This window comes from Typha latifolia, chromosome 1, assembly GCF_019914945.1.
Source record: "Typha latifolia isolate L0001 chromosome 1, TyphaL0001v2, whole genome shotgun sequence".
In the NCBI taxonomy this organism is placed as follows: Eukaryota; Viridiplantae; Streptophyta; class Magnoliopsida; order Poales; family Typhaceae; genus Typha; species Typha latifolia.
The window spans coordinates 1,624,211-1,637,490 of NC_133086.1; the positions used below are offsets into that span (position 1 = coordinate 1,624,211).

Genomic DNA, 13,280 nt, shown 5'->3' on the forward strand with positions numbered 1-13,280 from the left:
TAGTGAGTCCGACCTCCTAATGCAGTAACATTTTGGTTAGATATTATATAACTGAGTCACTATTCTTGTAACGCTGTCCAATTTACTTGCGATAACCTTCACGACTCTGTAGAATGGAACTTTCCGAACAACTTCTTATGTATAAAAGAAAAGTACTAGCTTGTGTGTATCAAATTGATAGAGAAAGAGACCAATGAAAAAGACACTAGCCAAGTCTTCGTTCCTCTAGAAATACCCTTCATTACTTATAAACTTGAGTAGATGGAATCAGAGATAAATACTTAGCAATTTTGGTTTGAAGTCTTGGTTTTCAGTTGGTTTCAATTTTGTAGAATAGAGAAGATAAATATTTTAGACTGAAATAAAATAATTTTAGCCTATCATTTTCTAGAATGAATGTTAAAAATCAAAATTAGAAATCTTGACAATTTCAATCGTAACAAATGAATTTCGGGTTTAGGTATTTTCCTTCTAGTACAACTTCAAACTGAAATCCAAAAATCTTGCAAATAGACCTTAAAAGCTATTTGCAAGAATACAAAGACGATGAGAATGTTCCGATTGTCTAGAATTTGAATAGTACCTTCTTAATATTGATTTTTTATTAAACTGTCAAGATATTATTTTTTAATTATTTATGAGCCCGAGAGCTAAATATGAGCTGAATAAATGACCAACTCTCCTTAAATACAAATACATTTATACTTAACTAAGTTTTTAAGCTAATATAGTAAACTGTTCAATTTAGGCTTCAAGTCATATGCGTCGTCGAACAATTACTCTGAACTAAATATTGCCAAGATCTGCTCCAAATCGTCGTGCTGCCGAGCTGCTTTTCCAAATCAACCGCACTGTCGAGCTATCAACCGAGTTGAGCCATTGAACTAAGCCACCAAGTTACTAAACAATCAAATAATTTTTCCACAATATCGCTTAAGTTAAAATCAAACAAATATATTACCTCGGTCATCTATTAATTTTACTAGAATTGCTCGGTAAACTGCCAGGTAACTCTGCCCTGTTTTGTATTAGATTTTGGTGATAGAGAAATTTCTTGGCTACTTGATTGCTTGTTTCAACAGCTGAACCAATCGTTGTTTCCACTTGTGACTGATGATGACGCTGTTAGCAACTACGGAAACATGAATCCAAAGCGAGAACTGGAACATTAAGCCAAAGATGTGGCTTTCCATTCTGTCATCTCAGGAGTGCAAGCCGACTGCATCAGTGTAAATAACTTCTTTTGCTGATGGAATGTTCAAGAGTGATATGCCTAAAGAAAGTACAAGCAAAGATTGAAAAAGGTATAAAGGTAAGGTGCTGACGGTTAACAACTTATTTACTGCTTCTTGGCTTTATCGATGGATAAGCAAAACCTGAGACATGGTCGTCATGAATTGTGATGTTATCAATCCCATGACATTTTAAAACGCTTCGACTGATAAGAAAAACAGAGACCCAGCCATCCAAGCTATTCAAGGTTTTTAGCACATATGCTAACGAATCAAATGTTCGTTTCATACAACAGAAAGGCCATGGACATTCGATAATTACCACAAGCATACATCAACGGTTGACAGACATAACTCGGCATTGTCAGAGCTAGAAGACTTACAAGATTGATTACCAAAACAGGGCAGCAAAGGATGCATAGTCTAGAGATTAGAACATCTTTAGAAAAATAGACTAGTACTAGTTTGCCTGAACTAATTGTATCCTTTCTTCAGAGCTCGACATTTTGGACCTCTGTTCTGCAAGGAGCGACTGCAGGTCGCTGCCATTTGCCAAGCTATTGAACTCGACAGATCTGGACGGATCTGCTGGGTAACGCCTTTGGCAGAATGTCATAAGCCTTTTCACTGACTGCAGGTACTTGCGAGTGGTCTCATCATTCATAATGTGTGCCACACTGTTTGTGTAGATTTTCTCACGAGCTGAGCGCTCATGGATGCCAACCATTGTCACACCTATTGGCCATGGTGAATTTCCAATGGCTAGCTTGATGTATTGGTCCATTGCAGCCAAATAATCCCGATTCCTGCAGCACTCGACGATCACCAGCAGTGCTTGTCGAATGTCATCTGGAAGAGTCTGCAACAGGAATAACTAACATCTTTACATGCTTATTCAAATATAATGTTGAATAAGTGACATAAAATAGCATACTTACCTGACTAAATGAGACATAAGATCAAGAAGCAATAAATCCAATGGTTTCTTTCAAGAATTTCACACAACCAAAGGTAAAACAATGGTCAAGAAACAAGCTAACACATAAGTCACAGTACACCTACCTAGTAGTCAATATATATATATATATGATTACATATGTGTGGTACCACAGACCCACTAACATTGAACACTGCTAGTTATACCATAGGTAGTGGATTCAAACATAGAATAGACAAGAGAAAAGGAAACCTAGCTTCGTTAAAGACAGCCAACATGCCAATCATTATTAATGGAAAAGATTGATGTTACAAGCTTCTTTGTACTAACTAATTTAACCTGCTGCTTAAAACAAGAGAATTTTCAAGATTATATGGTGTTGATGTATAATATCAACCTTATGCAACACCTGAAAAAGTTTACACCAATTTTGCTACCAAAGAAATCTTTCACTACTATGATTGGACTTCTCCAAGATTAATATCAGGAAATATATTAACATAGAGCAAACAACATATAGAGAATTATAATCCTTAGACTTTTGCTTCATTATTTGATTAATTAGATGCTTCAATGATGATAACAATGCGACAACCATAATGAAAATGCTAATAAGGGCCATCATGCCACATCCACCATTCTAAGTTTCTAACTACTAGTGGTCAGAACAAAACATGACCCTATCTATCTACATGCCAATGACCAGAGAACTTACATGCTAGTGACATAAATTGTATGCCAATTTTATTGTGCCTTTTGTCCACAGAGGTTTTTTACAATTTCTTTTCTATCCAAAAACCATTCTATACAAGATTTATTGAGATAAAGCTATATGGTCAACATAAATGGATCAGCATGTGCAGCAGTATATGAAACAAAGTGCAGAAACTAAATTTTCAAAAGAATAAAATATGACCCTTTTCTGATCTTCATAAGAAAGAAGGATATAGCAAAAAACATTCTCCAACAGGAGGAAAGAAAAGACTGGAAAAAACATAGGATGAACTTACTTATAAATCCAAACCTGAGGAAAAATTACAATAGAGCTCTAGTGCTACAGAAATTTCATTACATTTCTTCTTTCAAGGGCACTTTATGACCTTGGAAATGCAATATCCCCAACCTTAATCAAGAGAGAAAGGGAAGGAGAGAAAAAACATCAAACATGAGAAGTTAGGAATCATGTTGGGAGTACATTACCCAATGACTACCAGAGAACTGAATTTGAGTACTAAATCATGCTTAAACAGCCTCAAACTCGAGATTGGGAATAGGTCCATCATTCTAATCCAATTGCCAGAAATTAGAATTTCATAGGAGATGCTGAACTCATTCAGGGCTAGAAGTCTACTGTCTCTAAAAGAAATATGACCAGCATTAGATCGTTTACTATCTAATCAACTCTTTCTTTCCTATCTATGAAGGCTAGCAACCATCCAATAATAAAGAATGCTAAAGCAACCAATTAGTATCATAAGATTAGCTGAGAGTATAATGATAAATCATAATTGAAGGCATGAAATGACCACCGTCAGATAAGCATGAAAGTGGCCTAGACTGGGAGACCACAGGTGAATGAAAAAAGTACCAGTAAAAGAAAGAGTAATATAGAAATTCCAATGGGCAGCAACAAGTCTATCATTCCTGCGATCTTGACATCAAGTTGATATCGGGAAGTTCATCACATCCCACTCCTATTCATAGGAAAAAGAAAATTGTCAGTTCAATTTCACATTCTACTACAACTAATGCATGCATACTGCATAATTCACTTTTTTTACAACCTTTTAGAAGAGTCCCATGGCTTAGAACCTTCACTCATTCTAAAGTCATAAATATGCCACCTAGGTCCATAAAAATTAGTCTGAAAAAACCCAAATTACTGAGAAGGACAACATATGAGGCACCCGACATGCATGTGATTCAGTCTAAATATTGAAAACTTCATAGGATCATCAATCAAATGACATGATATAGGTCTAAATCTTGATTATATCAATTCCTAAAAGCTAGCATACAAACTTGCCAGCTGTAGATCGATTAGAAGTCAAGAGACCTCTACTTGCTAGTCATCCCCAGTCATATAAAGGCCCAACCGCATTAGATGGTTGATGTTTGATCATGACTGCATATGGATTGTCACGCTTATTTCTGTTTCAGGTTTGATTGTTTAACAGATAATGACCCCTTCCCCGGCTATGAATTAATAGTACAGAATCCTTAATTGTCAGCCATTAAAAAACTCTCATAATTCGTTCTTATCTTCACCCTCTCATTCTCGTCGTGCAATGTCCTTTTATTGGACTACAAGAATCCTTGATTTCATAACTCAATAGATAACATCTCCACGGTTTTCGACTTCATTAAAACTAGAATTAAAGGTGACAACTACATGATGCTTGGAGTTCCTAGAGTTAAGGTGACAACTAAAGTTATAAGATTCCAAAGCAGCATCTATTCTAAATTAGTAGCCATCCGAAAGAAGAAACTAACTAAGAAAATACACCAAATAGATAAACAACAATCGCGAGATCAAACGGGCAAACCTTTTTCCGGCACATCTTGAACAGCGACTCCAGATACCGCGCGCACTGCTTATACGTGGCGACGATCGCCTTCCCTTTCGCCGTCCTCCTCTCCTTCTCCGGCATCTCCTCCACCTCCTGGTTCCACTCATTCAGAAGCCTCTTGAAAAAAACAAGAATCTTGTCCTCATCGCAGAGCGCTTCAAACTCCGCCTTCATCCGCTTCGCATCCTTATCTCCTTCCACCCCCGCCGACGCCGCACCGTCTCCACCGACCTCCTTATCCTCCCGATCACCGGAAGCACCGAACTTACCATTTATAGGAACATTGTGGTTCTTGCGGAGCTCGTAGATATCCCGTAGGAAGTCGTTGGTCTGGCCCTCCGTCATCTCAGCGTCGATCTCGAGGGGGCCTGACTCGATGACGGATCGGAGGCGGCGGAGGCGGGCGGCGTCATCCTCGCCGAAGAGGGTGACCGGCTGCTTGAGGAGGCGCAGGCGGCGGATGACTTCTAGCCGGGGGAGGGCGGGATCTTCGAGTTTCTTGTCGTCTTCATAGATTGAAACTTGATGACTGGAAGCAACGGTGGGAGGGGATTTGGACCGGAGGCAGCGGTGCTCCTCCTCGCGAATTTTTTGGATCTCCTTCTGCTCGATCTCGGATCTCTTGAGGAGCTTCCGGCCGCCGAAGTCGGACTCCAGCATCCGCCGCTTGCGCTGCAGCTCGCGCTTGAGCAGATCCATCGGGTTCTGGAAGACTGTTCGAGAGAGATCGGAGAACGATTAAAGGAAGCAAAATGTCTTGCTAAAATTCTTGGATATCTCGGTTCCAGAAGCTTCCCAACGTAGACGAGACTTCTAGATGGCGGGTATTCCGTTTTTTATGAATGTGTAGTTAGTGGGTCATGATTGGGCTTAATTGTTTCACAAGGCCTCCAAATTGGCCTGTGTAGTATTTGGGTTAATAAATAATAATGGTTTTTATATAAATAATAGTGGTCGCAATGCAGGGATAGTTATTTCGGATGAAAAAAATTATTTCTAGACAAAATGTCTAACTGCTCCCTAATATAAAATAAATATGCTTCAACTTTACTAAGTTTTAATCAGTATATTAAACCATCTAATTTATAATTTAAATTATTATTACCCGGTCACTAAGTCGAGCCGAGTTAAGTCATCAAATTATTAAGTAATTTTTTTTTATCATTCATGAGCCTGAAGGTTAGATATAGATTGGATAAATGGCTAACACTCCCTAGAGACACTTAGACCTTACTAAGTTTTTAACTAATACAATAAGCTGCATAATCTAGACTTCAAATCATATGGGTCGTCGAACAATTACTCTGAACTAAACATCATTGAGACTTATTCCAAGTCGTCGAGCTATCAAGCTGCTCTTCTAAGCTAATTACACTGTTGAGTTATCAATCGAGTCGAGTTGTTGAGCCAAGCTACCACACCAAACTACTAAACCACAAAATAATTTGTTCATAATATTATTTAGGATTGGAGTTGAACCCATAATCTCCTCGGTATCGGAGAAGGTAATATAGTAGAGTTTTGTTAGTTTAAGTTTTTTTTAAAGCAAGTTTAAGTAATTTTTTATTTATTATTCATGAGCTCGAAAATTAGATATGGGCTAGACAAAAGACCAATCATCTTTAGATACATAGATACTTAGGCCTCGTCGAGCTTTTAGTTACCTAGTATAGGCTTCAAGTTATATGCATCGCTGAACAATTGCTGCGAACCAAACGCCACTGAAACCTGCTCTAAACTATTGCGTTGCCAAGCTATTCATCCAAGCTAACCGTACTGCCGGGCCATAAATTGAATTGAGCTAAAGCCACCAAACCACCGACCACCAAATAATTTATCCACGATATTATTTGGAGTTGAAGTTAAACACACGACCTCCTAGGTCAAGGGAAAGGTAACTCCCGAGTAGTTTAAGTAAATTTTTATAATAATTATTTTTAGGAGTCTGGGACGTATTAGGGTAGGATTATTTGCAAACACAAGTAAAGAAAACTTGTTAATACACGGACTGAGTAGTGTGGCAACCAATTAACAATCGGCAAGTACAACTGATGTAGCGAATTCTTTCAATCGTGCTGCACCCAATCCGCTCATTCATATCGGTTTGCTGACACTTCTCGAAACCGAGACTTCGTTCTCGCTCTCTCCAGAACCCACCGCCCTTTCTTCTACATAGAGCAGGGTGTCACCGTCATCCCACCAAAGATTTCTTTCTCCTCTCCTATCACGTAAGAGAGTTCTATCAAATTCCACTCTTCTATTTCTTTTCCGCTGTTTTTATTTTTCGTTTCCTATTATGCCTTGCTCTGTTTCCCAATTACTGCATATATTTGTGCATGATGGTAGTGGAGGTCATGTTGAGTCTGTTCATGGATGTGCTTCTGTTGGTCCTCTTGCTGAAACTCTTGTGCATTATATGTCAGCTAAAGCTCATATTGTTGATTGTTTATTTGCTCCTCCTTTTTAGCTTCCTGTGTGTTTGATCTCTTGTGCTGCTTCTGTTGTTGCTTATCAATCGGTGACGAGTGTTCCTTGCTTTTGATGGGGAAAGGTATTCTGTATTGGTTTTGTTAAATAGGAATTCTATTCTCTGTTATCCACAATGATACTTCTGAATGCTTCTTTTTTTTCCCTCTCAATTTTTCTTAATTTAAAAGGCTTTTTTTTACAGATAAGGTAGCAAAGTAATGATCCTTTTATAATTTTTTTTTTGTTGAGGAATTCTACACACAGCCTATAACTAATTGGATCTACATGAGATTCCTTAAGATGGTTTTCTCCCGAGATACTCTAGAAGTGCGCCTATTTAACTCACCTTGCATGTGAACTAATAATTTATCTATCTTTCCCTTTTTCTTTACGTGATTTGTTTAATTCCTTCTCTTAAATACCTTGTTATTGATTCTCTTTCTCTTCTATGCTCTGTTTGAATTGTTGGAAGATGAAGGTGAAATGTCTTGAAAGGAGTCAAGGACTAGACGAAGAGCATGCTTATTAGTATTAGAAAGTAATGTGATCCGTAATTAATTTCCTTGCAATATGTCCTGTGTTCCATTTATGACTCTCCTTTTATATGCTCTGTTTATAGCTGTGCAAAATGGAGCTTATGTAATTTTCGTTGTACTAGCTTGGTAATCGAATCTAGCAAAAAACCAAACAAATTGGATTAAATGAGAATTCTTATTTTAAGTTGCAATGGGCTTAAATGATGAAAGTTGGTAGAAGGTGCTGATTCAGAAAATTCATACTGCTCATTATTCAAGTGTTTTGGTGCGTCTTCATTCCTAGGAGTAGAAACAGACGAGTAGATATCATAGTAACATTTTTGACCTTCCTAATGACGTTTGGTGTTTGGAGAGAAGGGGAGTGCATTGACTAAATGAGAAAGAAGAAGAAACAAAGTGACAAACTGGATTGGGAGGATGGATGGAAAAGGAATCATTATTCTTGTTTCACTTGGGCTGTTTTTTTTCCTTTTCCAACCATAAGTTATGATCGAATACTTTTAGGCAGCACATGTGAATACTGAAATATTCTTATAAGCCTTTTCTCATATTCCTAATATTTGGACAGATTTTATTTCAGTCAGGAAATGATAAGAATAAAACCTATACAGCAAGAGAATAGTCTTTGGTTTCAACTATTTCAAGTAGTACAAAGTTCTTTTCTGACTTGCTTATTTATGTATGATCACACTCTCCGTTAACTTGAAAACCATTGCATCTTTTCTCGTTTCTTCTCGCATTGAGTCATTAATCCCCCGTGGTTTCCTTCTTTTATAACTTCATTAGATTGACTCTGTTTTACTTCTCCCAGCAATTGCTAACAGTTTTTGTATCTTTCTACCAATAGAGACCTCAATATAGTCATGAATACAAGTTTTCTTTTGTGGTTTTGCTTCATAGTAGCCTGAGTCAGGCAATATTGAAGTAATATTTATACTCCATTTTCGGAATTATATTTTCAAATTTCTGCTATGCCGTTCTCTTTAATTGTGTTATTTCATTTGATTGCCAATAACTACGCTCATCCCACAGGATGGCTGAGCAATTCTACACTGTTGCATCCGATAGTGAAACCACCGGCAATGACAAAGCACAATCTTCTTTTGCTAATGTTGCAATTGGTATTGACATTGGAACTTCAAAGTGCAGTGTTGCAGTATGGAATGGTGCAAGAGTTGAACTGCTCAGGAACACCAGAAACCAAAAGTTGATGCGGTCATATGTGATGTTCAAAGATGACACTCCTTCAGGAGGAGTTAGTCAGGAACTTGGTCATGATGAAGGAGAGATATTTTCAGGAAGTGCAATATTTAATATGAAGCGTCTGATAGGAAGAATGGATACTGACCCAGTGGTTCATGCCAGCAAGTCCCTTCCCTTTCTGGTGCAAACATTGGATATTGGTGCCAGGCCATTTATTGCAGCATTGGTGAATAATATTTGGCGATCTACCACCCCTGAAGAGGTTCTTGCCATCTTCTTATTGGAGTTGAAATGCATGGCAGAGATGCAACTGAAGCATCCTATTACAAATGCTGTCCTAACAATTCCTGTTTCTTTCAATCGCTTTCAGCAGACCAGGATTGAACGAGCCAGTGCAATTGCTGGATTACATGTACTGAGGTTAATGCCAGAACCTACTTCTGTAGCACTTCTATATGCCCAGCAGCAGCAAAAGTATTTAAATGAAAATATGGGAAGTGGTTGTGAAAAAGTTGCACTTATATTTAATATGGGAGCTGGATATACTGATGTTGCTATAACTGCAACTGCTGGAGGTGTTTCTCAAATAAAAGCGTCATCGGGTTGCACTTTGGGTGGAGAAGATGTACTTCAGAATGTCATGCGTCATCTTTTGCCCAATTTTGACAGCTTCTGTGATGACCGTAGTGTGGAGAAGATCAAGCCAATGGGTTTACTGCGTATTACAACACAAGATGCAATTCACAGGTTGTCTAGCCAGCCGAGTGTCCACATCAATGTGGATGTGGGTAGTGGGGTAAAAATATCGAGAACCTTGGACCGTTCAGAATTTGAGCAGATAAATAGAATAGCTTTTGAACAATGTGAGAGGCTCATAAAACAGTGTTTACATGATGCCAAGTTAATTGCAGAAGATATAGATGATGTTGTATTAGTGGGAGGGTGTTCTAACATCCCTAAAGTCCAAGATCTAGTGCTGGGTTTGTGCAAGAAAGAAGATTCCTACAAGGACATTGAGCCATTAGAAGCGGCTGTATACGGTGCTGCACTTGAAGGAGCCATAGCTTTGGGGATAACTGATCCTTCAGGGAGTTTGGATCTGCTAACCATCCAGGCAACCCCTCTAAGCCTTGGTATCCATGTCAATGGCGACAGTATAGCGACAATCATACACAGGAATACAGCAATCCCCGTCAGGAAGGATATGTTGTTTACAACAGCACATGACAACCAAACTGAAGCTCTAATTGTTGTTTATGAAGGTGAAGCAAAGAGTGCCAAAGAAAACTCACTCTTGGGCTATTTCAAGATCACAGGCATCCCACCAGCACCAAAGGGGACTGCTGAGATTAATGTTTGCATGGACATTGACGCTTCAAATGTTCTTAGAGTTTTGGCTGGTGTAGTTGTAGCGGGAAGCCAACAAGCTGTTTCGCCATTCATTGAGGTCAGAATGCCAACATTGGATGAGGGCCAGAGTTGGTGTGGGCAGGCTCTTACTGAGATGTATGGCGCAACACTGGGCTTGGCCACAATCCCAAAGAAGCCGCAGCAGTAGAACGTTCTTACTTTTACCAGTTGACAGTTTAAAATACCTCCAGAATATAGCTAATATTACCGGCAACACTGCAATGGTTCAAGAGATGCCTTCGCTTGTTCAGTGTGATGGTGATTAAGTAGTACTTCTCATCTTTCTTGCTTGTAAATCCGCCTTGTGTATTAATGTCTATGCCTCGTCATTTCTGTGCATTAAACTTGTGGGAGTGGGGAACAACATCGGTGCTTTTTCTTAGCATTCGTGTTTCTGGTTCATGAAGGTGTTTGTTGTCTTGCTTCTTATCCAGTGCTAATAAAATGAGTCTTTGTAACGTGAGTTGTGTGTGCTGGTCTTCTTATATAAATGTTGTTGAGGTCTCTTTTCCTCGGGGCTTCTTACCTATCCTTTGATATCTACGTAAAGGAGAATTGATATATTTAAGAATATAGTAAGAATACTACTGGTTTTTATGTTTTAATTATAATTTCAGTTAAAAAAATAGTATGTTTTGCATGTCTTTTTTTTAACAAAAAAAGATTATTTATATTTTGACTCTTCTAAAGTTTAAAATCGCTTATATATATATATATATATATATATATATATATATATATATATATATATATATATATATATATATGTATCCTTCTAATCCAGTGACTATTTAACAAATTTTATATATATATAGACTCTCTTAAAAAATATATTACATATTATATATATATATATATATCCTTTTCAATTTCATACTGCTCATTTTCTTTTAATTACTTGAATATATCTCTTATTTATTTAAAATTAATTTAAATTAAAAATTGATAATAGATAGAGATCGATAATTAAATTTAATTTGAAGTGTATCTCCGATAGAGATATTGAATCAAATTAAAATTGTCTAGGATGGCTAGGGGGCTGTCAAGAATTGCTAGATTCAAGTCAAGCTTGATTTCTAGCTTCATACAAACTTAAATGCTTGAATCTTCTTAGCCTTGCGAGATTAAACAATGGAATTGGAGATTGTGGATTAAGAAGAGATGGGCACGTGTGCAGAATCTCTATGAACTAAAAAAACTTTTCGTGGAATAATCCAAAAACTCAAGACAGGGTTTTAGTTTGATAAAGGGAATTACACCCCTAGTACTGGGTTTTAGTTTGATAAAGGGAAGAAATTCTGTTTCTTCCATTTCTTTATCCCCAAGGTCAACAACAACGGTGAGTGGGGATCAAAATTTACAAATTGACATCAAATTGGAACATAATATCAGAAATAATAGAGAGACATTCCTGGTTCTTATGTCGAATGCTAATAATATTTACTCCTTGTAATGTGAGCTCAAACAAGATGAACTGTTTGTAGATCTGTTAAGTGATTAAAGATCAGCATGCACTACAAACTAACACCACATTGCAGTATTTATCTAAGGCTGCCACAAGCTGAGGAACAAGTTTTACTATCTGGAATTTTTCATTTCAATTGCTCAACAACAGTAGATATATATATATATATATATATATAGCAGACTGAACAAAATAACAAAAAAGGTCTTCTGACAAGAATTTGAAGAATGAATCAGTTCTTTCTGGCCCAGCAGTGCAGCATAATGTTCTCTACCAACACAGTATATATCACTAACAAAACCACAGAGTATAACAAAATCTACAGACGAACTCGTTCCGTCTCCGCCGGCAGAGAGGACCGGCAGAGCGGGCACGTACGCATCCGGCGCAGCCATTGCTCGAGGCACAGCTCGTGGAAGACGTGGGAGCACGGCGTCTTGGTCAGTTTCGATCCTTGCTCAAAATTATCCAGGCAGATCACGCAATTCGTCGTCGTCTCAGACCCATCTCCTCCATTATATATGAACCTTACCAGCGTGTCGATGGGAGATGAACGCCGCTGTGGAGGCACACGGCGAATCTCGCCGGCGGATGGCGGCAGCAGCAGCAACCGGCCAATCAGCTCTGATTCTTGGAAATACAGCAAGGGCACCAAAGCTATTGGTTGGACGACCCTGCTAAGCCGCTGCGCATCGAAGATCTTAATCTTCGCAAGGACGGTCAAAGAGCTGTACCCGGATTGATCGGCCGCGGTAGCCTTACAGTAGACGTACGAAGAGATGGTGTTCGTCCAGAACACGACGTCCTCGGCGACCGGGTGGCGGACCCTTGCGAGCGTGGAGGAGACGGCGAGCTGCACGGCTCCGCGAAGGCAAAGATCCCTTGTGGGTCGGCTAAAGGAGAGACGGTGCGTGACTTCCTCGACTCCACTGTAGAGATGAACCCTCGAGACGACCAGTTTAACCTCCGCCATCGTCAACGACGAGTTCTCCGAGAACGAGACCTGAAGGTGGATTTCCGACGGCACCGTCATGGTTCTCTATCTTCTCCTTACACTTGCGAAGCGAGGAGAAACAGAGAAGCGAGAACAGAGCAACGACTGATTAGAGAGAGAACAAGGAGAAGGAGCGCAATGGGAAAGCTGAGAGAGTGAGAGAGGTATATTTATAGGTTTCTAACACACCCGCGTAGAAAACCGTTATTAATCTCACTCCTACTCGAATTCGGTCTTATTTTTAACCGCTGTAATGGTTTCAGAAATTGAGTAGGAGTCGGAGATCCGATTCAAATTCGATTTGCTTATGGATTCGACGCGTATCAAAATACCCAGATATCAAAATTCGAAATTAATAAACAAACTCATCAAAAATGAACCCACTCGAACTCAAACTGTAGCACAAACGTTTCCAAGTTCTAGCAAAAGAGTTGTTATACTATAAAATATTTTAAATCCGTATC

At 38.7% G+C, this 13,280-nt stretch overlaps 2 protein-coding genes across 6 annotated transcripts; one reads left to right on the forward strand and one right to left on the reverse strand.

Moving 5' to 3' along the window:
• Positions 1 to 1,472: 1,472 nt before the first annotated feature.
• On the reverse strand, positions 1,473 to 5,539 carry LOC140780439 (uncharacterized). Its single transcript, XM_073126005.1, has 2 exons — positions 4,716 to 5,539; positions 1,473 to 2,091 (listed from the first exon to the last, which is right to left on the reverse strand). The coding sequence occupies exons 1-2, from the start codon at positions 5,436 to 5,438 to the stop codon at positions 1,693 to 1,695; spliced, it is 1,122 nt and encodes a 373-aa protein (XP_072982106.1). The 5' UTR covers positions 5,439 to 5,539; the 3' UTR covers positions 1,473 to 1,692.
• Positions 5,540 to 6,866: 1,327 nt separating this feature from the next.
• On the forward strand, positions 6,867 to 10,815 carry LOC140780432 (heat shock 70 kDa protein 8). 5 transcript variants are annotated; one of them, XM_073125993.1, is made up of 3 exons: positions 6,879 to 6,967; positions 8,777 to 9,209; positions 9,318 to 10,815. In XM_073125993.1, the coding sequence occupies exons 2-3, from the start codon at positions 8,778 to 8,780 to the stop codon at positions 10,503 to 10,505; spliced, it is 1,620 nt and encodes a 539-aa protein (XP_072982094.1). In that variant the 5' UTR covers positions 6,879 to 6,967; position 8,777; the 3' UTR covers positions 10,506 to 10,815. The 5 variants fall into 5 exon arrangements, with proteins under 5 accessions (XP_072982092.1, XP_072982094.1, XP_072982091.1 ...); XM_073125992.1 differs by lacking the exon at positions 6,879 to 6,967 and adding an exon at positions 7,105 to 7,122; XM_073125991.1 differs by having other exon boundaries at positions 6,867 to 6,967; positions 8,777 to 10,815.
• The last annotated feature ends 2,465 nt before the right edge of the window (positions 10,816 to 13,280 follow it).